This window comes from Polyergus mexicanus, unplaced genomic scaffold (genome assembly GCF_030449975.1).
Source record: "Polyergus mexicanus isolate NDT 795.1 unplaced genomic scaffold, iyPolMexi1.0 SCAF_27, whole genome shotgun sequence".
Classification (NCBI taxonomy): Eukaryota; Metazoa; Arthropoda; class Insecta; order Hymenoptera; family Formicidae; genus Polyergus; species Polyergus mexicanus.
In genome coordinates this window covers 869,956-894,417 of record NW_027223347.1, presented here as the reverse complement: position 1 = coordinate 894,417, position 24,462 = coordinate 869,956, and the positions used below count along the sequence as shown (strand labels likewise).

Sequence of the window (24,462 nt, the reverse complement as noted above, 5' to 3'; positions counted from 1 at the left end):
ATTCTTTTCATTCAATTACACGTAATCAATTTCACATAATCAAGTTTTGTAATTAATTAATTATAGATTAATTACAAATTGATTAAATCTTATTTTTAAACCGGATTAAGTCTAAGCGGAATAAAATTTTAATAACTACTCACGTGATATATTACATACTAAGTAAAAAATATTAAAATTTCTTTCTTTTCTATGCAAGAGCGGAGATTTATTTTTGTTTTCTTACCTGAAACATTCGATCCACTTTTTCGCGTACACCTTCGTGATCTAAGTGTGGATCAGAGAATTTTCCCATCAGTTCATACACGGCAGTCACAATGTCCGTCATTTCCTCCCTCGTAATGCAGCCATCTCCGTTGATATCGTAAAGAGAAAATGTCCAACGAAGTTTTTCGTCTATCGAGCCACGGGACAGTATACTCAAGCCTGTAACAAAATCCTGGAACATAAAAATCACCATTGATCATAGCAGTATTGCCTTGAAATATTTTCCGCATTGCGTAAAAAAAGATGCTTATATTCTGTAAGATATGTTCGAGCTGCGTTATATTGTATTTATTTTTTAAAGACAGCAAAAATACTTTGCTTATTTTTAGAGTATTTATTTCATTTTGTTTTTTTTTTCTCATTTTTATTTTTGGTTCGAGAAAGCTTGAAACTGCATTTAATCGTGTGTTAATCGAGCGAATAACGCTGATAGCGAACGGTACCTCAGGCAGTAAACTTTAGTGTTTGTTGGCTAAATTATGGTGTGGCGTTAAATTTAGAAACGCACAGATGTGAGCACATTCCGCATAAGATTTATGGCCGTGTGGGTTAATATATTTGTAACTTACTAAGTTATGTGAAATCTGGAGATAGGACTGTTCCACGCGTTTGTCGTTAAATGTTATTATTATCATTATTACCTGATGAATTGTCTATATATTAGATGTTAGTAAAAGTATATTGAAAAATTATTCTTATGTTTTTCTCTTAAAACTAGAGCAAAAGTTTTAGAAATCAGATGAATAATTTATGCAAAAAAATCAATGATATATTTCTATAAAACACAGAAATACATTTCTGAAAAAATATGAAAATATTATTGAAAAATCAAAGTTGCAGTAAAAATATATATCTATTTTTTCTGAACCATATGTAAAACATAAAATTAGATAAGAACGGAAATTTGATTATCGAACAAATTTTCTTGCATTTATATTAAAATAGAGACAATGCATTTATGCAACTCTTGTTCATGTAAAAAAGGCCATCGCAATAAAAAAACAATGCTATTTCCGAGAAATAGGTCGCTCGCACAAAAGCAATTTAGACACACAAGGGCGTTAAATTTAATCGTGCATGGTGATTAAGCAAATAATGACGACAACGTGTAACTCGTTGCCTCGTAGGAGATAAATTATGCTATCAGTCAGCAGCAAAGTTATATAATATAAACCTCGAATTTTTCGGCACACATTTCAGACGTTTAATCACTCTTTTTACTATGGATGAATGATATGTATTGATCTGGATCGATTAATGGTGTTTCTGAGTTTAAAAGCGCATCCGCTAAAGCTGTTGACCTAGTAAATTGTATTAAGCAATTAGGAAGAATAAAATTAAGTGAGCGAGATAAAAGAACAAAATGTTGGTAGATACTAAATTAAAGGTGATGGAGTTTGGAGAAAAAATTGAGATAAAATGTAAAAATAGAAAATATATGAGGATATAAAAAGATTAGAAATTATATATATACATAGAGATAAAAAATAAAATATAAAATATACACACAAAGATTAAAAAATTGAAAAATACAATTTTTGAAGATTTTTATATAATATTGATACGTTCTGGCATATCGTAACATTATTAAATTAAGAAGAACATTAAACGTAAAAAAGTATATCAAGAAGTGTATTAAAAAATATATATTCTGAATAGTATATATTTTAATAAAAAATGTATATATGTATAACCCAAAAATAAAAATAATGCCATTACAAAATAATATCTCTTTTTAATCATGCATTGAACATGACAAATCCTATTAATAATAGTATTCTAATGTAATGATGTTATAGAGTAATGTACGAAATTGTTCAAAGATATAAATAAAATATTTTTTACAAGAATTTTTATGTTTAATATGTAATAATATATAAGGTATTGTTTTCGGATGTAGTGAAAGAATGACGCAGCTCAAGCGAAGTAGGAAATTGCCAAATGTTGTATAAATTCTCCTAGAGGGTCTAAATCTTTTAGTATAGATCATACTTGACGTCACTTAATCTTGCTTACAAAATCCACAGTTTCACGTCTTATGTCGCTTTGTGTATTTCTCATGTGACTTCTTTCATTTCTTAAGTAAAATTCTTGTACATATTTAATCTTTATCTTCTCCTAAACTTATATAATTCTATTATTTACATTTTCTACATAATTTTGAAATTATTAAATTTTACGCTAAGAATAAACTTCTAATTGGATGATGTTTAACTTTGGAAACAACGAAGATTTTGCTATTTATATAGATATCGAATATTACCATTAGCAATACGAAAAATTAGGGCAATTAAAAGAATAAATACATTTGATTGAATACATATAAAAACATTTGTTTAATAAGGGAAATTTATTATGATACGTTCGACATATATCATTTGCTTGTATTTAAATAAATCGATTTATGAAATCGATAATTAAATTGATCGATGAATAAGAACTATATCATATGTCACATGCTTGTCATGTGATATGCTTTCGTTGAATAAAATATAGAGATTTTCTGTAACAGTTATATTATTCTATCTCATCAAAAATCAATATTTAATTAAGTTTTTAAATAACAAACTAAAAAAATAATCTCCAAATATATTTCACACACATTCACATTTTTCAATTCTCATATTAATGAATTTAAATGGAATTGTCTTTGACGGACAACCGAACATTTTACACGAAAATGCTTTTCAACTGCTTGGCGCAGATCCACGTGTAATCGAGAAGCATGCAAATGATTTCAACTAAAAGGATCACAATTATTTCGACTATCGTGCGATTTAATCAAATCTTTTGCTTTTGATTAATCATAGTTAGTTTTTCTAATTAACCAATTTTGAAGAAGAGAAGAGCTTGGCATTTATTACATCTTTAATAATGCAATTTAGCTTTATATGTATATATATTCTATATTAATATATAATGTAAAAGTATTTCTTTTTCATGAAAAATACGATGTTATTAGCAAACAAAGTATATTATAACAAAACATTACTTTTTTATTTTGCAAAATATTTAAATACATTCGAGAATCATAATTAGTTTTTGAAATTTTATGAAGACTATTTGATTAAAGCGCCGCTATATCCGCGGGGAATGTTGCAATGTCAGAAAAGGGAGGCTAAGGGAAGCCGCAGAATGAGTCGTATTAAAAAAGAGAGAGAGAGAGAGAGAGAGAGAGAGAAAGAGAGAGAAAGCTTTGCGAGAAACGATATCACAGTTAATTAAAAGTTCCAGTGATGGTCGTTTTGTCATCTGCTCTGCTTGAGGCAGATTTTGCCACATGTATATTGTATATGTATACCCTACACACACAATGTATGCATTTTTTTTATAATACAAATTTCTAACAATGCAATACTTCTTTTTATTATGATATATGCAACGTTGTAACTAAACAATTTTAGTCGTCGCTATAGTTTATGATTTCAACTTGTTATTATACATATATTAGTTACACAAACGATTTAAACATGTATCCTGGTAAAAACTAGAGAATCTCCAGTTGTGCGACAGTTTGCTGCGAAAGCAAGAAATTTCATAGTTAGCAACTGTGCTCACTATAACAATGTGAAATATTCAAGCTTGTAGGAAGTAGATGTACCATTTTTTTCGCGTCGGTTCATAATAACTGTTAGTTTACTATATCGCGCTTTTATTATCTTAGAAATATTACATTGCAGAATTCTGGAGAAAAGGAGAATTTATATCTAATTACTATTTATACAGATTTTGAAAGCAAATATATAATATACAATACATGATGATATAAATGCTAATAAGTGTAACAATATCGTTAAAATTATATTTAAAATTTGGGAAAAAGCATTGACAATTTCAGCGGGATTGACAAATTTGAAGAAATAAATTTTTACATCTTACAATAAGACGTAAGGATAAAAATGCTGCACACGGATTTCTCAACGATCATGCGATTAAATCTTATGATCACCGGATTCTTCGTCATCACCTAAAAGAAGCAATAAAGAGAGAAGAAAAATAAAGGGAAGCCCCGAAGAAATCTCGAAGATGGAGGAGTCCTGTTGGGCCATGCGTTGAGAGCGAGTGCACTCGAGGAAAGTATTATCTCAAAAAGAGGAATGGTAATCTTTGTCCCGCGCACGTTCTTTCTTTCTTTCTTTTGCAGATCTTAAAGCGAATGTGTAATGCGATTGAAGGAACGATGGAAACCTTCTCGTATATCAGTAGTACTACGAATAAAGCTTACAAGAGAATAATAGAGAATGATGCGTATATATTATAACGTGGAAATAAGAAAATTGTCATACTTTAATTCGAAAAACTTCGAAATTAGCAAACGCTTCATGTTTGTTAAATACTTAAAAAAGAAAGATCAATAAGAATATTTTTTTTCAGCCTTTCTTACAAAACTTATTTCAAGATTCTCTAATAAATATATTATATATATATATATATATATTTGCGATATTATCAAAAGTTTTTATATATGTTTGGGAGAATAATGTTATATTATAACTTCTTGTCTACGTGAAAATTAATCTAAAATTAAAATACGTGCGATACTAATTCAGCTCTTAAATATATTTGTCTTAACTTTTCGTTAAGATTATATACATAATTTTATGATATTAATAAAAACTAAATCAAAAGTTTGTCACGCATCGCTCAATGGGAAACGCTCACCGACAGAGAGATTCTCTAGTAAAATATCTTAATTAAAGCATAGATTAATTAAATTATATTGCAGATTCTAATATATATCACAAGTTAACATTATCATGTTCACAAGAAAAATTTGCATTAAATCTAGTAATTTTCTGCGAGGCACGAACAATGCTAATTATGCAAAGTACAATTCCACTTCAGCGAATCGATAGACAACTGCATTATCTGATAATTATTTTGCTATGACTTCTGCCTTTTCTTCCAATTTTATTACTGTTCAGATGCCTACCTTGATACCTTCGACAGATCGGTATCGTGTTCATCCGCAAATTGACTTTGACACTTGAATCGAGTAGTGGCGAATGATTGAAGTGTCACTCAGTAAACTTAATTAAATGCACGATGTTGAATGTTCATGTTACATTTAATTAGCTTAGTTCCAATGTATATGTTTGCTTAGGATACGACGCGCGACTTTTAATTATATAGGAACATTAATAACGATAATAAAATTTTATATTTTATTGAAGAGATATTAAACAGAGATATTGAGTAATGCAGATAAATTTTGTAACGCATGACATTCATTATAAATACACACACACATATGGATATATGGATATATTTATATATACACATATATATGTGTATACATAACTACTTAAACTTCAAAAATTATATAAATATATAAAATATTAATTGGAATATTTAACGCTTTTTGTCCTTGTGTGGCAATTTAAACTTTGTAAACAATTCGATAATATAGAGTTAGGCATTAATTATATTGTTAAATTTCAGTCGCTTTATTTAATTACATATTTAGTGCGCTAATTAGTATTGATTGCGTAAGTAAAAAATGTGATTAAGCAGTTACTGTGAGTAATTCAGCCACTTTCTATATGCCACTTAATATTACGTTTTAAGTGCAAAATAAAATATTAGGCAAGATATTTTTCTTTACTTTTCTACATTTCTCAATTATTAAAAATTACAATTTATATACATAAATATTAGAAATATTAATAATAAAAAATTATTGTTATACATCAGTAATATTAAACATAAAATATTTATAGATAAAAAAATGGATTGGAATGCGCACATTTTGTGTAATGAATATGCTTAAATCATATTTTAATCACGCAAATGTTAAAAAGAATTAATGTCTATGCAATCGTTAATCATATTATTTTGCAAATTTTCATAGCAAGCATTTTACAAAATGTATATTGCAATATATTAGCTTGTGCTTCGTACTTATGTAATATTAATCCGCATTAAATTGACCTGAAGAGTTAAATATAGAAGGCAAAATTGTGATAGTGATTTTATGCATGCCAACAACTTTCAAAGTAAAATGCTAAACACAGACGATCTCGAAAGATAAAGAAAAAGACGAATTATGGAGAAAAGAGGATTAAACATCGCTTTGTGTTTCAAAACCATGAGATATACAAGATCGTCGAAAAGCCATTATGTACAGTACAATGCCATACAATAATCTCATTAAATTTAGTTAAAAAATTATTAAATGTTATATATGCAATGGATTTTTTATATATAAACTTACCTCAAAGCTGAGGAGCCCACTGTGATCCTGGTCCAAAGTATTAAAAACGTAATGCGCATACTGGCTTGTATTGGCTACACAAAAAAAAGAAGCAAATATATATTTTTATTATTTTTTTATGAATGTTCACATATTTTATTATATAATTTTATATGTTCATCTTTCTTTATTTTCATTAAAATTTAAATATCTCTATATATTAATCATTGTGTAAAAAAATTGATAAAATATCTAAAAAGTTTTTACTAATACCGTAGCTATGTTCAGATTATTTAAATAAGATTCTATACAAAAGTATATATTTTACCGATTATTACTAGCATTAACTAGAATTTTATTTTAATACAGATTATAAATCATATTTTTAATATGCAAGGTCGTAGCAAATTAAAAATAGAAGCTATTTAAATAGAATTTGATGTAGAAAAAGAAATATCTCATAAAAATTTGCACCGGAGATAATTAATGAGCAATATTTGATTTCCTTTATTTGACTTTGTTCGAGTTCTTTGAAACTAGAATACATTTTGGCATTAACTTTGTTGGAAAGCAGAGAAGCGTATTGCCATAAAAACACTTCAATTTGCTAATAGATATACACGCAATGAATTTGAACGAAAACCTACAAAGACCTTCGAATCTGTGGTGGATGGCTCGTAAACTGGATACCTATCGGTGTGTGTTAATAACTTCCAGTCGAGATAACGCGAATGCTTCAAATCTAAAGCGAAGATTTATATAGGCCAGAAATTATCATGCCATATACATTCATGTTGCGCCGGTTGCACCTTTCACTGTTCCCCGGTAAGATTTATCATGTAAAGGTTTTACGAAAGGTTTGGACAAGATATATATTACTTTTTAACGTAGCAATATATTGCCGTGTCACTCCTACGTGAAACACATACACAGTAATTTTCGAGAAATGGCTTATTTGTGGATTTACAAATCTAAATTTGTTGTTTCGTATAACTATTGCCTTATGCACACAATATCATATTGAATATCAAAACTTTAATTACCATAGTAAAAATTATCGAATCGATCAATGTTCAATTTATAAAAAAAATTATTATTATACGCGATATTAAATATTGTAACAATTTTCTAATCTTAAAAAGAGCATGACAAATTACAATTGCTTTTATTCGTCAAGAAAATATTTTTTTCTTATAATTAACAATCGTCACGATAAAATATAAAGTAGCATTGGCAATATGCATTACTACGTGGACAATAATCTAAAAAAGCTATCTTATGATAGAAATACATTTTCAAATAGCACAATGAAAAACGTCAAATTTCTGCTTTCTGTTTAAGAACTTGAATCTAAATTTATCGAAGAGAGTCACTTGAAAATTTGTAACAGTTCCTATTATACTTTAGACATACTGTACGATGAGTTTTATCGTGAAAGACTAGGATATAAAGTGTATTAACTCCTCAAAGTTTGCTAGCGTCTGCGAATTGCGTCTTCGTGGAAAACTGTGTTCAATTGTGGAACAATACGGAATTCGAAAATTAGTTTTCTTTACTTGGAAATGTCTAACTAGTGAAGTATATTAGAAGTAAGTATCAATATGTATGCGTATATCTATACTTTGAAATTTATTTTTATATCTATTTTATATCTATTTTTATGATCGATATATACAAGACACTTTAAATATTCTCCGAATATCTTAGGAAGATAATATTTAAAATTTTGAATATAAAAGCAAAAAAAAAAAATACAGGATGCCAAATATGTGTATTGTTTACAATTGATTGTACACAAATAATAAATATTATACAAATTAAGTTTTATAATTTTTGCTTATAAAATATAATTTCCAAAAAAGAAATAGCAAATTTTATATGTTAAATCGATTTTCAATATTGCGAATATATATTTCTTCGTATATAAATAAGTTCATTCAGCATTTCAGAATGCGTACATAGTTACACACATGTAAATTTGAAGTAGATAAGAGATATTCTCTCTCCTATCTTGGGAGAGAATGAAAGCAGACTGCGAATTGCTCTGTCTCTATATAAACTAACGAATACGAATCGTGAATTGTTATCTTGGGACAATGAGATTTATCGCGATGTCATATTTTACATATTCGACTTTTGACTCGAGATCTCTGTAATGTCTCTTTATTGTGTCGACCCCGTATTTGTTATCAGAAGTATTGTATAAATTTCACGTGCTGAATTGCACATGCAGCTTTCTATCCTCTTGGGTTTTGCCAGAGGGATTTTAGATAAGTATAAACGTCTATTCTCTATTCCTGATAACATATGCGATTACTCAGAAAGGTTCTATTGAATATTTATTGTGACAATTTTCGTGTTTTTTCAATTATTTCTTTCTAATCATATACATACAAATGAGCATTAAATATACAAATACCAAAAATATTTCTATTAAAATTTTTACTAAAATTTTCATTATTTTTAAGATGAAAAAATTATTATTAAAAATACTAAAACTTTTAAGATCTACAATTATTTTAAATTATTTGTTACAAATTATAAAAATATATAGTACAGATATTAAATATACTAAAGATATTGAAATTTGTTTCCATATTTTAATCTGACTTTTACAAGTTTCTGCTTTTATTTATTTTGGAGGATATTTTTATTATGATTTGGTTGAGGTATATTTTTGAATTCCTGGTTAGTTTACATTGTCTCGCTTACTTTAGGTCTGTGACCTGTAGCTTGTCTATTCGACACTATTTTGATCTCACCACGAAACAACAAACTTTCATTACTTGACAAGTTCAAATCAAGATTACCCCTAAATATTATTCCGTTTTATTATACATTATTTTATTTCAGAAATTCACGAGAGATTAGTATTAACGAAATTAAATATTAAATTTAAAAAAGAATTTTATTCTATATATATATATATAGAGAATTTTTGAAATATATTATATATATTATATATTATATATATTATATATTATATATATTATATATTATATATATGCTATAATATATCATATATAATACTATTTATGTATAATATTATATAACATAATAAAAATGTTATACATACTATCTTCAAATATTATACAACTTAACAAACTACTTATAGTAATATGTTAAAATATCTATAGTTTAATATACGATGTTAAAATAAATATGCACTATAATCTTTATAATATGACAGATCTGATATTGGAACATTTGTTCATAAATCTTATAGTACCATATATACAATATAATACGGAATTACTTTGATTTTTTAAATTCTAGATAAAAAAGAATACCTCTCCATAGACAAATTGTCCAAAATAATACGCTTAAACACATACACACACACACACACACACACACACACACACATTTATATTCAATCCGAATAAGGCTCTCTAATTAAAACTTTTAATTTAATTGCCATATATGTGCCGTTATGTATTGTCCTTGCTTGCCCAACCGTTCGATTTGTACTTAATTAACACAATGCGAAGTAAATAAATCTTTATTAAACTCTTCTCCTTTGCAATTTAAGATTGAATATTCCGTTCCTCTTCTGCAACGCAAAAATTGCAGTACACAAAGTATTCATAATTATTTCTTTATTTTAATTTTCCATATAAATTATTTTCTTTTCTTATATTTTTTGTTTAATCTTATTAATTTACATAGCCTATTTGCATAAATACTTTTTTTTCTACGAAACATTCAGCATTACGGAAAAGCTGTAACTTCTCATTTAATACATTTTCGTATATTTCGTATATTCTCTTGGGAATATTTTGGCTGACTAATGCTATATTTATCTCCTTGTCGGCGCAAAAAGAAAGACGATACACACGCTTCTCAGAGAAGAGGAACATAAATCGCCGTAAATCGTAAAATAGTAGATATTGAAGATGGATGTATTCCTGGGCTATTGTCTATTCGGTAGTCGCAGGAGATTTTTTTTCTAGGATTTTAGGTTTGATTGCGATTGATATACGCCTTTTACGACAAACAAATCATGATCTCAACCAGGTATTGTGGCTGCGGACATGAGATTTTTTAAAAATCTAAATTGTCATGTAATAATAAATTGCTTTAATTAAATAAGATGCTAACGAACAATTTTCTTATTTCGTGAAGGAATCTGTAATAAATATTTAGTGATAAACTACTTGACATCCTCATAAATCGTAGCACGCGCGCAAAATTAATTGATTTTAGTTAAAACGTGGGACGAAGAACGTAATTTCCGAGAACGTGAATTTCATCGCGTTAATGCGCCGAGCGCATAGTCATGGATAACCATATCTCTCACGTGAATGGATAAAAGCGAATGCGTTTGAAACGCAGTACCATTTTGATCTGGGGAGTTTGTTACCATGGCTACTGCAACCGTTCAGCGAGAAGGGCCATAGTTATTCTGGTTGTTGGATTATTCTCTTTCCTTCTTCATGTTGATGCTCTTCGATGCATCCTCGATGCTGCCGTTGAAACGAGGAAATTTAAATGCGAATAAATGCGCGACGAATAAATAAATCGGACGATATATTCGCCCCGTCGTTCCTTTTACAAATAAACATTTCTCTAGTTTTCACAGAATTCTTTTGCATCGTGTGTTAAAAAACGATTGTCGTGTTTATTGAAAAATGTATCTAGAAAAAAAGAGGACAATTTGGAATATGTTATTGTTGTTAATTAAAGATTCTATTGTTGAAATGGTAAAATTAGAAGTAAAGATATATTTTTCTTTGCAGTTTTATTTTATATTAAGATAATTATAATAGAATAATAATAATTGATTTTCGGGCAATTTATTATTTTGCAAATTTAATTTTTTATTTAAAATAATCAGAAAGTTACAGGAGCTTTCTATTTAAATATTTAACTACATCGTAAAATATTCTTCTGGTATGACATTACTATTTCGCGATATAATATATTCACATTCTTTATGGGAAAAAATAATTTTACTTGCTTAACCCAAGACGTATTATATTCACATATACACACACATACACACACACACACACACACACACACACACACACACATATTATATAAAAAAATCTAAAAACAATAAATTTTGTATTTTTTTCGTAATTTCAAATAATAAAACATACGCAATAATTTTTTTAATAGTATTTTTTATTATATAGAAAAATAAAAAATTATGTTTTTAATAATTTTATATTTTTATATTTAATGATTTAATAACTTTAATATTTAGGATCCGCTTACCATTATTACAACACAATATATCATTTAATATGACAGGAATATTATTGTATTTAAAATCTGATCTCACCTCCTTGGGGAAAAAATTTTGAATAGATGCACTTGAAAGTATCCTCTTTGACAACTCCCGTAGGACATTCAGCCTTGAAACCGCGATATATTCTCTTCAGCTCGGCTTCAGTGAATCTGGTCGCTCGACAAAGACTTGCCAAAGAGTCTGGTCTATATCTTGGTATTTGCTCCTCCTCGTATTCTGAGTCTGTGACATAAAAACACAACGTATTTCCGTTAATTGTTGAAAAGAAATCGACAAATTTCTTTTGTGTATCGTAAATTCGTCGAATCGACTAAAATCTCTAATAAGATTAAAGAACTTTGCTGAAACACGCACGCGCGCGCGGAAAGCCGGAAAACCTCGGAATGTTTTACCGAGATTGTATAGGATGTATGGTATATGAACAGCGCTATGAACAATCTATGTGATATCTATAAAATAAATAAAAAAATTTGCAATTAAACGACAAAAAATCTATACTGTCGTGCAAAACACATTATATATAAATAGAACTATTGAACAATAACACATATTAATCTGGTAACATATCAAAGAAAGAGAAAAAAACTCTTTCACGTATGCAGTTATTTTTACCTAAAGCCGCACATTTCATACATGCGGAAGAAAATTTTTAAGATAAATTTTTTATAGACGCTGTTAGTGCCTATGTTTCATATAAACACACATATACAGACATACATAAATATGAAAATTAATATAAAGAAATAAAGTTCAACACAATATAATATAAATTATAGATTTTTGTATTCCATAATTTTGATTTCTATCTATTCAACATTATATATGTAAGAATACTGAATACATGAAACTTACATTAAAGTAAATTTGAAAAATAATCTATCTTTTTCAGACATTTAACATTTAATTAATTATTGCTCCACTAGAATCGATAGAACTTGACATCGTTTTCCTGCTGCTATTTCGCTTTTAATTTTTTTTTTCAATATGCGATACAATAAATCGATACGAGTTCATAAAGTTCGGATTTAACGATACATAGCAATCACGGGTGAAAATCTGAGATTGAATTGCTAGATTAAAGATTCTTGCATATTATTGCAACTGTATGTTACCGTTACGTAACAACACGGAAATTTCAAATCTTGTAATTTATTTTCAGATTCTAATATCTGATTGCACACATTCTCTCTATTGGCTTACTTCTGGTTTAAAAGAAATTCCTAAAAATGTACTTTATAAGAGTTTTAAAGTTATAATTTATATTTCGGTTATATACTTGAAAAAAAAAAAAAAAAAAAAAAAAAAAAAATTCGGAGAAACACACAATTTTCAAACAAATATTATATATATGTAAGCATATGTAAGAACTCATTAAATGTGTGCGTGTGTGTGTAAGTATGTCCCTATTGGGAATTAACAGTATTTACTTCAACTCTCTTTATGATTGCACCCGCGAGAACAAGGTATTGCAATTTCAAAACAACATCAGGTGAATAACTACTTCGTTCTCCAAGGCAAATTTCTGAATGTATCATAGTAAAATTTTATTCCTTACCCACGACGATGATAATAGCGCATATATTTTCATTATTTTCTAAATATTTATCGTTAGTGTCTATTAGAAGTGATATGGGAGTAAACAACAATTATCTTGCCAACTTGGATTGCACTGAAATTCATGAAGTTTTGTTTGTTCATGAGATGTACGTGAGTGGTTGCATTATATTACTTGCATCTTATTTCCCACGGGATGTTCTTTTTCATCCTAGGAACAATCCGTCAAACTTGCAAGAAACGATCTTTAGTGGAATAAAGTGCAGCGTTTATGAAACCGCTGCAAAGGAGAGTGAGACACAAGGAATCACGATAGTGCTCGATAAGATTTTGTTAGAATTGCTCTCCCTTATAGCTTGAAAGCCATCGTTCTGTCTCATGTGGCTTATACAATATTTATTAGATTTTATTTGACGTCGCGATGTCTTGACATTGAAAGGTAAATCTTCAAACCGTTTATGGAAATCTGGACAATCGAAATGGTATACGACAGATTTGCGAGATGTATTTTTCAAATAATGTTGTCATTGAAAAAGTTTTGCTTTAGACACAATTTTACTAATATTGATATCAGAATGTAGTTTTCTTTTTAATTTTTATACTTTTTTCTAATTTTTTACCGTAAAAAAGAAAATTCTAAAAAAAATTAGATTAATTTAAATTTTATTTGAATGTGCGTGTAAGAGAGCGAAAATGTATGAATTCTTTGATAAACGAGAACAGCGAGTACGTGCGCAGGATACATGTATATATTTCTCCTAAAAAGATTTAAATTTCAACATCACAATGAAAAGATTTTGTATTACAAGAGTGTTACTTACACGGCATATATCCAGAGTAATATATGAGCCTCTTATGTTTTAAAAGAAATATAAGTTCAATTTTGCAATTATAATTTCTATATCATATTGAAAAAATTAATGATCTAACAATTTCTACAAAATTCCTTTGATGTTGGATTTTATATCGTCTTTAAACAAAACAATTAAGATATTCTAATGACTATTATTTTCATTTTCCTGTGTATTTGTTTTCAAAGATGAAATTTTAACATACAAAAATTTAAAAAAATAGATAAAATATATTATGTTATTCTGATTATTTTTAAAAATTTAAAAAAAATTTTTTAAATATTTTTAAAAAATAATTGTCAAAACATGTATACATATATATATATATCAAATTCAAAGAAATATAAAAAGAATGAATATAATATTCTTTATAATATTATTGTTAGAAGAAAAATATACATTGTGTTAGAGTTATGTATACGATAAAAATGTTTTGCGTTATCTTTTTTAAGATCATGAACGATTTTTCGTTATTTCTTTTGACATAAACGATCTCACAATGAAGCGATTTTGTAAGAAATCCCTTTCACATCGTGAAACAACGTCGCGCACAGGAAATCGGAATACGTATCCGTACATATCCGATATCCTACTCACATGCAGTATGGAAGATTTGGATTCAGGACGGAAATTCGAGACACTTTTGCACTGCTGTCACGTATATACATATATATATATATATGGAGCATACGTTATGTTTTTCACAGAAGAAGTTGCGGAGATTGGAAGGTGAGAGAGCAATCCAGTGTTGGAATTTAAATCGAATCGTCTTGTTCCGACAGCACTGAATTTCTACAGATTCAATCTGCAGACAAATGTGATACAGGAAGTAAAAGATAATATACACAAGATATACGATAAGAAAATTCACAGGCTCAAACGATTTCTCGCACGATGAGAACGATAGCAAATACTCGGAGAGAGAACATCTGTGGTGTTCAGTTTACAGGGTTTATAACAGCCTGCATTCTCAAATATAAACAGTATGCTTGCATTATTGTAAAAAATTTTGCGAATTTCCATTGAAACATTATCTTCGAGAGACAGCGAGTATTTTATCAATTCAAAAAAGTTTATAGACTAAATCATCATGATTTATATTGTCATTGCTTATCTTGTCTCATAATCATTAGCCACGATAAAGATCATCACATAACGTACGGCATAAAATTATATAACAATAATATTAAAGAAATTTAATTATCTCTTAAAATTTTTCCCTTCCTTTATAATTAATAATATTGTTTCATAGAATTTTATATAATACATCCACGCTGCCTTCTCTAAATACGGCGTACTGATTACAGAAAAAAAAAAAAAATCTCCAAATTTAATCTAACTGCCAAGATTGCTTCCGTACTCTGTCTGCTCTTTCGTGTCATATACTTCCTAAATGAAGGATCGGTTTGACCAAGCGTAAATAGGGTCAACAGCGAGGCAACATCCGTTCAACCCTACGTCTTATTCCAGATGATATTCTAGGAGAGATAAAGACAAAATTGCAGAGGGTCGCTACTGCCTCCTCTTTCGAAATATTGGATTTGTGTAAAAGATGAAAGGCATTCCTCACGGAATGCATCAGTTGCTGTCGGACAAACAGCGTGTACTCGCTGTCAGTTTCCTAATGAAAGGCCAGATTACTGGGATTTTCGTCGATGCGTTCGACGGAATCGACAACAGTGATCCCACAGGAATCTATTATACGCTTGTAAATTTGATGAGAGAATATTTGTTTCGGATATTGATAGACACTTTTATAAATCGCGTAATGACTTATCAAAATTCAGCAAAATTGCTGGATGTTTTAAAGATGGATTGCGACATGAAATATAGGGCAAATCACATAAAAGAATCTTTTCTTTCATATTCCTTGTAATGAGTGATAAAGCATTGTGAAAAATTTAACGGAGCATTTAGTGGGTCCTTCTGCTTTATTTTTACATGTTGAATTTTATAAAAAAAAAAAAAAAAAAAAAAAAAATGAATTATCGTAGATTATTCCGATATTCGGGCGTTTCGGAAAGAACGAGATAGGATTTTGCATAATCAGATTAATTTATGCAACGTACCGCATAAAATCTTATCTTTTTTAAACTAGACGCGTCGAGAAGAAAATCTGGTTACGTAAAACAGAAATTCTATTAAATTTTCATATACGCTTTTATAATTCATGTATACTTGTAATAGATTGATATAAATTAGATAACGGGAAGATTCATTATTCTAGATGTACGAAAACTTTGTTTTTATACTATTTTCTGTTTAATATAATTTTTGCATATTAAGATGATTTATTTCTATATTTGTATACATATTTGTCAAAACATATTAATAGAATTTTCAATAAGAGGAAGATAGAGAGCGGCTTCTTTTATGATTAATTAACACTGCACAATTAATATTGCATATATGCTAAAATTTTTTTCCAAGTAATGAATTCTCACGATATTCATCAAGGAACAACGAACGTTGTCATAACCATTTAATCAATTTTCATCGTATATTTTATCGTTTGGCTATTCGCTGCAAAATATTTTACTTTATTTCATTCAAACGCGATAGCGATTGAACGAATCCCCGCGTGTTCAACATGGTACGTATATTTATATTTGTTATAATAATACATTATATATATAGATATACCTAATATATAAGATAAATACCTTTGCATTTAAATATTATAAAATCAAAGGTTAAAAATTATGAAATAAACGTAGATAAAAGACCTTGTTTTAAAAAAATTAATTAAATATATATTATATATAAGAAGAATGTTAATATAATGAATAAAATTTCCTTATAATCAAAATAAATTAAATTAAAAATTATCATTTAGTTAATTTATATATTTTGCTGCAATACTATACGGATAAAAGTGCCGTTTAATAAAGTCATGGTTGAGAAGAAACAGCAATAGAAATGCAAGAGCTAACCAACGGTATTTCACCGTCCTTCGCACTGATATGTCGGATGACAACGTTGGTTCCAGATATTCCTTTCATAAATTTGTTTGTGAAAATGTAATTTGCGGATGAAACCGCATCTGGACTGTATGAATTTTCATGAAGTTGGCGACCTCGAATCTCCAAGATAGGCTACGTGGGTATTCCGTAGGTCTCCGGAGTATTGCGTGATGAAAGAACACTTTTGGTGACCGTAGAATACGTAAGACAATAAGCATACGCTAATTATAAAACTATTCTCGTATATGAAAATATAATTATAAATATTCGATGATTTAAGGGAATTCAATTAACAATTTTTTCATCTCGCTTTTTGTCTTTAAAAAGTATTTCGCTCTCGAATTACTAACAGCTTTTCAACACTCAAACTAATGTACCAATTGATGCGCGAAAACTAAAGTTGCTCTTCGATTGAAAAAAAATTTGCCGTTAATTTCTCTTTTATTTTCTTCTTTCACTCTTATATATATTTTACAATTTAAATTTTGCAATGAGTTTAACATAATATATGCACATCCACATATACGTTAAAATCCTATAATACTTTATGTGCATAATAAAGCAATTAGATGTAATATTTCTATATGCGTTGAATAAAAATTCTGATGCATTATACACGTCGCAATTTATATGCATCTTATTTTCAAAGTATTAATAGAATAATTCACTAATTATTATATATATATATATATTAAAAATAAATTATAATTTGCCGAAGAAGACTTATTTATTCATATATAAAAATCACACATTTAAATACGTAAAGAATATTTAAAAATTATAATATCGTTGAAGCTTAGAAAAAAATATTTTCAGTTTCACCGATAAGAGACGTTGATAAACAAGTCGGTACAGATCCGTCGAGTGCTTTTATCAATCTATGAGATTGATCGAAAAAAAAATATGAGCTTCGCACGCAGAGAGCAAGCAAGCGTTGTTATGTTGGTGCAGATATCATGCAACATAGATGACCGATAAGATACCGTAGTAGCATGCAGTGTCGGGCAGGAAAACCCTGGAGATATTGGCGTTCCTTTGAAAAAGTACGCTCTTTACTGTCAGTCAATAGAAAACGCGGTATAAAATATAGTGACGTTAGTTCATCAAATATCCTAGTTTGATAAAACGTAAAATGTTGTTTCCACATGACTTCTCGGTTCTTGAACACATCGGAAAAGAGAAAAGTTGCTTCTCTTATGATATAGCATATATGTATATATAGATATGTATTATGCAATTAATTTTATACGTTTATCATAACTGAATATAGCGTTTTACTAATTTCTATTTGTAACGTTATTACTTATATAGATCTAAAAAGTTTGGTTTTTAATGGCCATTTAATAAGCACGCTATTGTTTTATTTTATATTATAGCATGCTACATTATCTCAGTTTTATTCAGAGAGAAGATACAAATAATACGAGATATGTTAAGCATACAATCCTCTTATCTTTTTATCTCTTTTAATTTTATTTTTTAAAAAAGCGTTTAATCCCCGATGGATTAAAAAAATGTAATTATATTACTCATATGTTTTCTAGATTAGAATATAGCATTTTCAATTACATACTATCTATAAAAATATCCAACAACAAATTTATCTTTTGCGACAATAATCAATTTTACATCGATAAATCTGTGAATATACCTAGAGCAAATTTGACGCCGGTCCAGGCTTGCCTCACGTAGTTAATGAATCTCCTGTAAAGAGGCCTCGGCGGTCTCTTGGTAGAAGCTCCCTCCTCATCGTCGCACGTGCTATCGTTGTCCAGCGTTCCCGGTGGCGGGCCCACGCCTGTTAGAGTGCCAACCTGGTTTCTCTCGCCAAGAATGTTCACGACTTCTCGCAGCTCAGGCGCAACATCCTGCAGTCCTGGTGCGTAATTTGCGGGGGCGACGCCGGAACCGAAAAAGTTCGCGCCGCCCCCGCGTTCTCTGCCGCGTCCACGGCTGCCGCGACCCCAGACAGCGCCGCTGCCTTCGAGAGTTTACAACGTGATCAGATCTCGATGTTTATTGTTAGATTGAGCAGGCCGTGGGTATTTTTGTATAAAGGAGAAATTTTTTGATCGATTGAATAATCTTACGATAAGACGTTAGCTTTGTAGATAATATTCGCTCTCCAATTTATGCTTGCGATTTGAAATATTTTATTGTTTTCTGTTGCAATTAAAAAGTTTTAAGTACAATATATTAGGCACGATTAAATTATTTAAAGAAAAACAAGAACTCACGCACATAATTGGAATAGTTCAATTCTTAATCGAATTACGACTTTCGCAAAACTTTATGGGATATGAAATGACGAAGAGGTTGAGATCGTTGCAATATAATATGTAAGCATTCTCAAGGGTGCCGTTAGCTTTAAATATAAAACGCGAGTATGCATCATATTCCAGCGCGGATAATTAAACAGAAAATTGAAGAGAGACTTCTGAATTCTTAAAAAATAAACCTGATATAAAAGTTGGATGAATTATTCGTATATCTATATAACATCTGTGTGAGAATACACAAAATATGTCACGATTAATTTTAGTATTAATCTTTTAAATTATTTAATATCGATGTTATTGCAATCTTTTCTAATTTCCAATCTGATTGATTTATTATTATCACCTAAATAATAAAATATTACGATTTAATTAATTATGGAAATCAGATATTAATTAAGAGCCACAAATAATATTATAGTTTTCTACGTTATATAAAAATACAGCTTAATTTCTAGCATTAAAATATTAAAACGTTACGTTAATAAATGCAGATATGGAATTTAAGATCATATTGTATATTGCAATGCGGAGTATCATTTTTTGCATGTATTTGGTATTCTAGATCTTTCACCTTTCAATTATGATAGAATACCGCAATACCTTGGCGCTTTTTGTAGGAGGGGAGCCCCACTACGGGGCCGCAACCCCCCGCGGATCCTGCGACAGAAGAACTGATGGTGGCAAGACAGGGAACACCCCGACCACCACCTGACCGACGTTCCAAATCACGACGTCTACGATCACCTCCTCCTCCCCCACCGCCACCGCCACCCCCGGCGGACAACACCACGACGGACCCAGAGGTACGTTTGCGCGGCCTTCCTCTCGCGGAGCCCTTTTCTCTCGACAAGGGCCCCGCTCGTTTACGTCGCCGAAATCGCCGCAGGCTTCCAAGAGAAATTCTGCAAGGTATTTTATAGGATCGTCACCCTAGCATCTTTCTCAATTTCAATTTTATCGTTATTTTTTTTCCAATTTAATCGGTATCACTTTCGATTTGTCTTTTACGATTATTCTTTAGCGCGCATCAAATACTAAATTTTTATCCCTTCCGCGAGTAACTTTACTTTTTCTGTAACTTTATATAATATAAATTATATTATTATAATTTAATTTAATTTAGTTATTATGTGTGTGTGCGCTGTATCGTATCGTGCTTGTGATTATATTATTTTCAAAATATGCGCGCATATTGCGCTAATGAGATATACAAAATATATTTAATATTAAACCGTGATTAAAATTTTGATAAACATAATATTCGATAGAATTTTTGAAGCGATTTTTTTGACAGAATAATATATTGTACGAATTTTTTATCTGCTTCGTCTCGGCGAGGTTATCGATTTCTCAATAGAAACTGTGCATACAGATGCGCGATACAGTCAGCGAATTTTCTTGCTTTTTCCGCGCTTTTCGTGTTCCGTCTGCTGCCTCCAAAAGCGTACTTTCCGGCCGGATACACCTGCATCCTCGAAATTCACGTCACAAATGGTCAACAATTTACAAGGATCGCAATTTGAACAGAAGCACCTTTCTGCGCTTTCACCTATCCACGACAATTTTAACGCGTAATCCTTCTATCCACAAAAAAGCTCTTCCATTTCATGCGAAAGCTATTCTTACTGTTAAACTGACTTGACAATTGCCAACAGAGGATATACCTAATCAATATCTACGGATTCTATCAAAATAATGTTGTCAGGATTGATGAGATGCATTCGTATTTAGAACACATATACCATATATATTATGTAATATATGTACGTATCCTGAATACGGATATAAAATCTATTTTATATCAGATTTTTATGAGATTAAAAGATTTTGTATTAAATAAATATACTTAAAGAAAGATTTCTTTCTCATCCCCAAGAATTCTATCAAATGCTCACCCTAATACCCGTTCCAACACTTCAAACACGTCGTCTATTCCGTTTAAAAATATAACATTAAAATCAATTCCTACGATAGAATATCCATGTATTGAACTTTGGTAACCCACGATTTATTTAATAGCTCAACAATTTATTCAATGAATAATGTGCGGGCTTGCCCCCTGTTCTTTATTATGCAGGATGCAAAAAACTCTTTTCACATTCAGGGCTTTGGGCGTTGGCGTGAAGCCCTGGACGAGATCATAATGGTTGTTCTCGAAAGTCGTAGTTGGTTAGTGTGAGTTGTGAGTTCGATTTTGTTAGTATCTGAAACAAGCAAAGAAGAGACATTAGTTGAGTTTGTGTTGCGTTAGAAAGGTTGAAAATGAGCCGGGGTGAGAAAAGAAAGTTTACATTTTTTGCAATGTATCATATGATGTTTGATGGTTGTAATAAAATCAATATTTTATTTCAATTTTAAAGGCAACATACAATTGTATAAATGCTCGTCTTTTTCTAGTTTTGCAAAATAAAAATTAAAAAAATATATATAGCAAAATATTTATATTATTTTAAAGATATTAATTATAAAATTGTATTTTACGAGATAAATAATAAAATCTTTTAAGAAAATAGTTTTATTTGTAAAAATAACACATATAATGGAATGTATTCTTTTATTACATTTAATATTAACAAATCACGCACGCTATCTATCTATTACATATATTATGTTCTTTTACACAATTCACAACTTTTATTGAACAAAATAGCTACTGTAACTTTCTCACTTAGTGTGTTAAACCAATTAAGGTCAAATCAAAGAGAAATTAAGAGTTAATGTGTTCATTTTTCTCGATTTAATACGGATTTCATAACGGCTGCCTATAAATTCATGTAGCAGTAAGTTCAGATTGTCTTTCTTTTTCTCATTTCTCGAGATTAAGAGATATATAGAATTCTAGAATATAGATATATATAAAATGTTGCACCTTATATACCACAATTCTCCCTTTATCTTAACTACTATTTAACGATTGATTGCAACATGCCAGCAATTAACGTGACTATCATTTTCGAAAATTTATATTTGTATACTTTATATAGTATACAGTCCTAGTTCACAAATTATACCATTCGATGTAAGCGAAGGTGATAAAATAGCAACTAGATCGCTCGTAAAGCTACTTGTCGAGCGAAGTTCTTTGAAATTGCTTTGAACCGAAGAACTTTCAAGCTATGTGCTTCGTATGCACATGAGCTTTCTTAACTGAATGAAGACGATCAAAGATCTATGGGGATAAAGAGCAGGGACGAATATCATTATTCTTAAGAGTTTTGCTGAGATAAGATAAAAATCGTAGATAGCCGAGGATTTTATTTTTCCAATGTAAAAATAAAAAGTTATCAGAAAAATAAGTATAAGAATGTAGTAATAAATTTATATATATAATCTTACATTATATATTCACTAATAAACGAATAAAATACGATAAAATATATAATACTTATATCGTAGAAAAAAATAATAGCGCATAATATAAATTTATTGCACATTTTGTGAAAATTCTTCCAAATAATTGTTTATATAATTTTAATATAGATGCAATAATACATTTATACAAAATAAAATTTTTTTATCTGTGTCTAGGATATAGCAACGTTTGCAACATCGTTAATAAAAAAATTATCAAAGGCCAGCGCAATCGACTCGAAATTGATAAAATCGTAATCAATTTTGCATTATTATTAAATAGAAACGGTGGCGATCGTACTTGGTATGCTTGCCATTACTCTTCGCAATACGCAGTTTTGCGAGTTTCGAAATCTTTGAAGAAGAAATAGGCTACAAGAAGAAAAGAAATGTATCAAAGTTATACATCCCTTACCTAAAAATATAATTTATTGCTTGATGGTTCGCTGAAAGCAGAGATATAGACTTATATCTTCAAGTATGTAAAAAAAAGATTGATATTTATATCCGGAAGTTTTACGATCCTACCTAGACCTTTCCTTTATCCCTCAGCCATTGCAAAGAAAATAAAACTCAATAAAAGATGGAGATAGATACGCCTTTTCGTGATTTTGCGATTATATTGAGAAGATAATACAAGAAGTAAAAATAGACATAAGCACATTCTTTTGATACAAAGAAGATTAAATTCTGCACGAGAGAGATAAGTTTACGCGAGCGATATGTATAAATGTGTAAGAAGTATATAGTTTAGTAAAAATTATATTGCAAAAAGATGTATTATACAATGCAAAATTGATAAATTTTATTAATAGCTTTTATCCTTTTTTAAATAAGATTAATAACAGACTATGATGAAATAATCATGCATTATGATAGTTTTTCACGATGCTGCATAAAAAAAAAAAAAATAGATTTTAAACAGAATATTAATCCGTTTATATCAGCAATTTTAAAAATAATCCGTTTACGCAGAATTTTGCTAATTTATGTAACCGAATGTCTAACTTTTCGTATGTGTCTCAGACTTTATCGATACCTATATATCAGAAGGTTTGATAAGCAATTACTGCGGTCCTCTGCGGCATGTATTGCGGATAGGAACACGTGCTTATTTGCCATTTTTGTATCATGCCTCGTGACTTTTGGAGCTTGTATCAAATTAGTTTATAATGCAGTTGTAGTACGGTGAAATAAGACAGCGGGTAAGAAATTTTTGACATCACTGAATGATTCAAACATTATTTTGTTCACGTGTCGCATATAACTACAGAGATAGCTTGTCCTACAAAAAAAGAATTGTACTGTTTAACGATTACAATTTCTCTTTTTCACCCCTGCTTCTTATCTCCATATATCGTTTTTATCTCCGATTTGGTCGAATTGCTTACGCTCGTGGAATTTTAAGAACAGAGAGTGAAATATATAAAAGAATATAAAATCCTGCCATTATGTATGTGAAAAAATATATACATATGCGAATGTTTAAATTTTTTTAACGCTTGATTATTTTTTACAGTAACTGAGAAACTGCAAAATAAAATAAAATATTACAAATTTGTAAGAACATATTCTTCAATTTCTCAATTTCTTAGAACAGAAAAATAAAATGTCTTTCTTATAAGATCAATTAGAGAATTGCAAAATAAATATTAAAATACAATATTAAAACGATTATTACGGTAACATATTGTATATTAAGAATAAAACGGAAGTTATATTTTTGACAATTATCTTTTGATTTGTT

General features: G+C 29.4%; 1 protein-coding gene across 2 annotated transcripts in view; it reads right to left on the bottom strand.

Annotated features, from left to right (window-relative positions):
- Positions 1–24,462, bottom strand: part of LOC138943582 (uncharacterized) — a 99,120-nt gene that overhangs the window by 11,762 nt on the left and 62,896 nt on the right. For both annotated transcript variants that reach the window (XM_070314538.1, XM_070314539.1), the window contains exons 2-6: positions 19,965–20,266; positions 18,737–19,066; positions 11,751–11,939; positions 6,482–6,555; positions 227–439 (exon numbers count right to left, since the gene is read on the bottom strand). In XM_070314538.1, the coding sequence (XP_070170639.1) occupies positions 227–439; positions 6,482–6,555; positions 11,751–11,939; positions 18,737–19,066; positions 19,965–20,266 (1,108 nt within the window). The remainder of the gene's footprint in view (positions 1–226; positions 440–6,481; positions 6,556–11,750; positions 11,940–18,736; positions 19,067–19,964; positions 20,267–24,462) is intronic.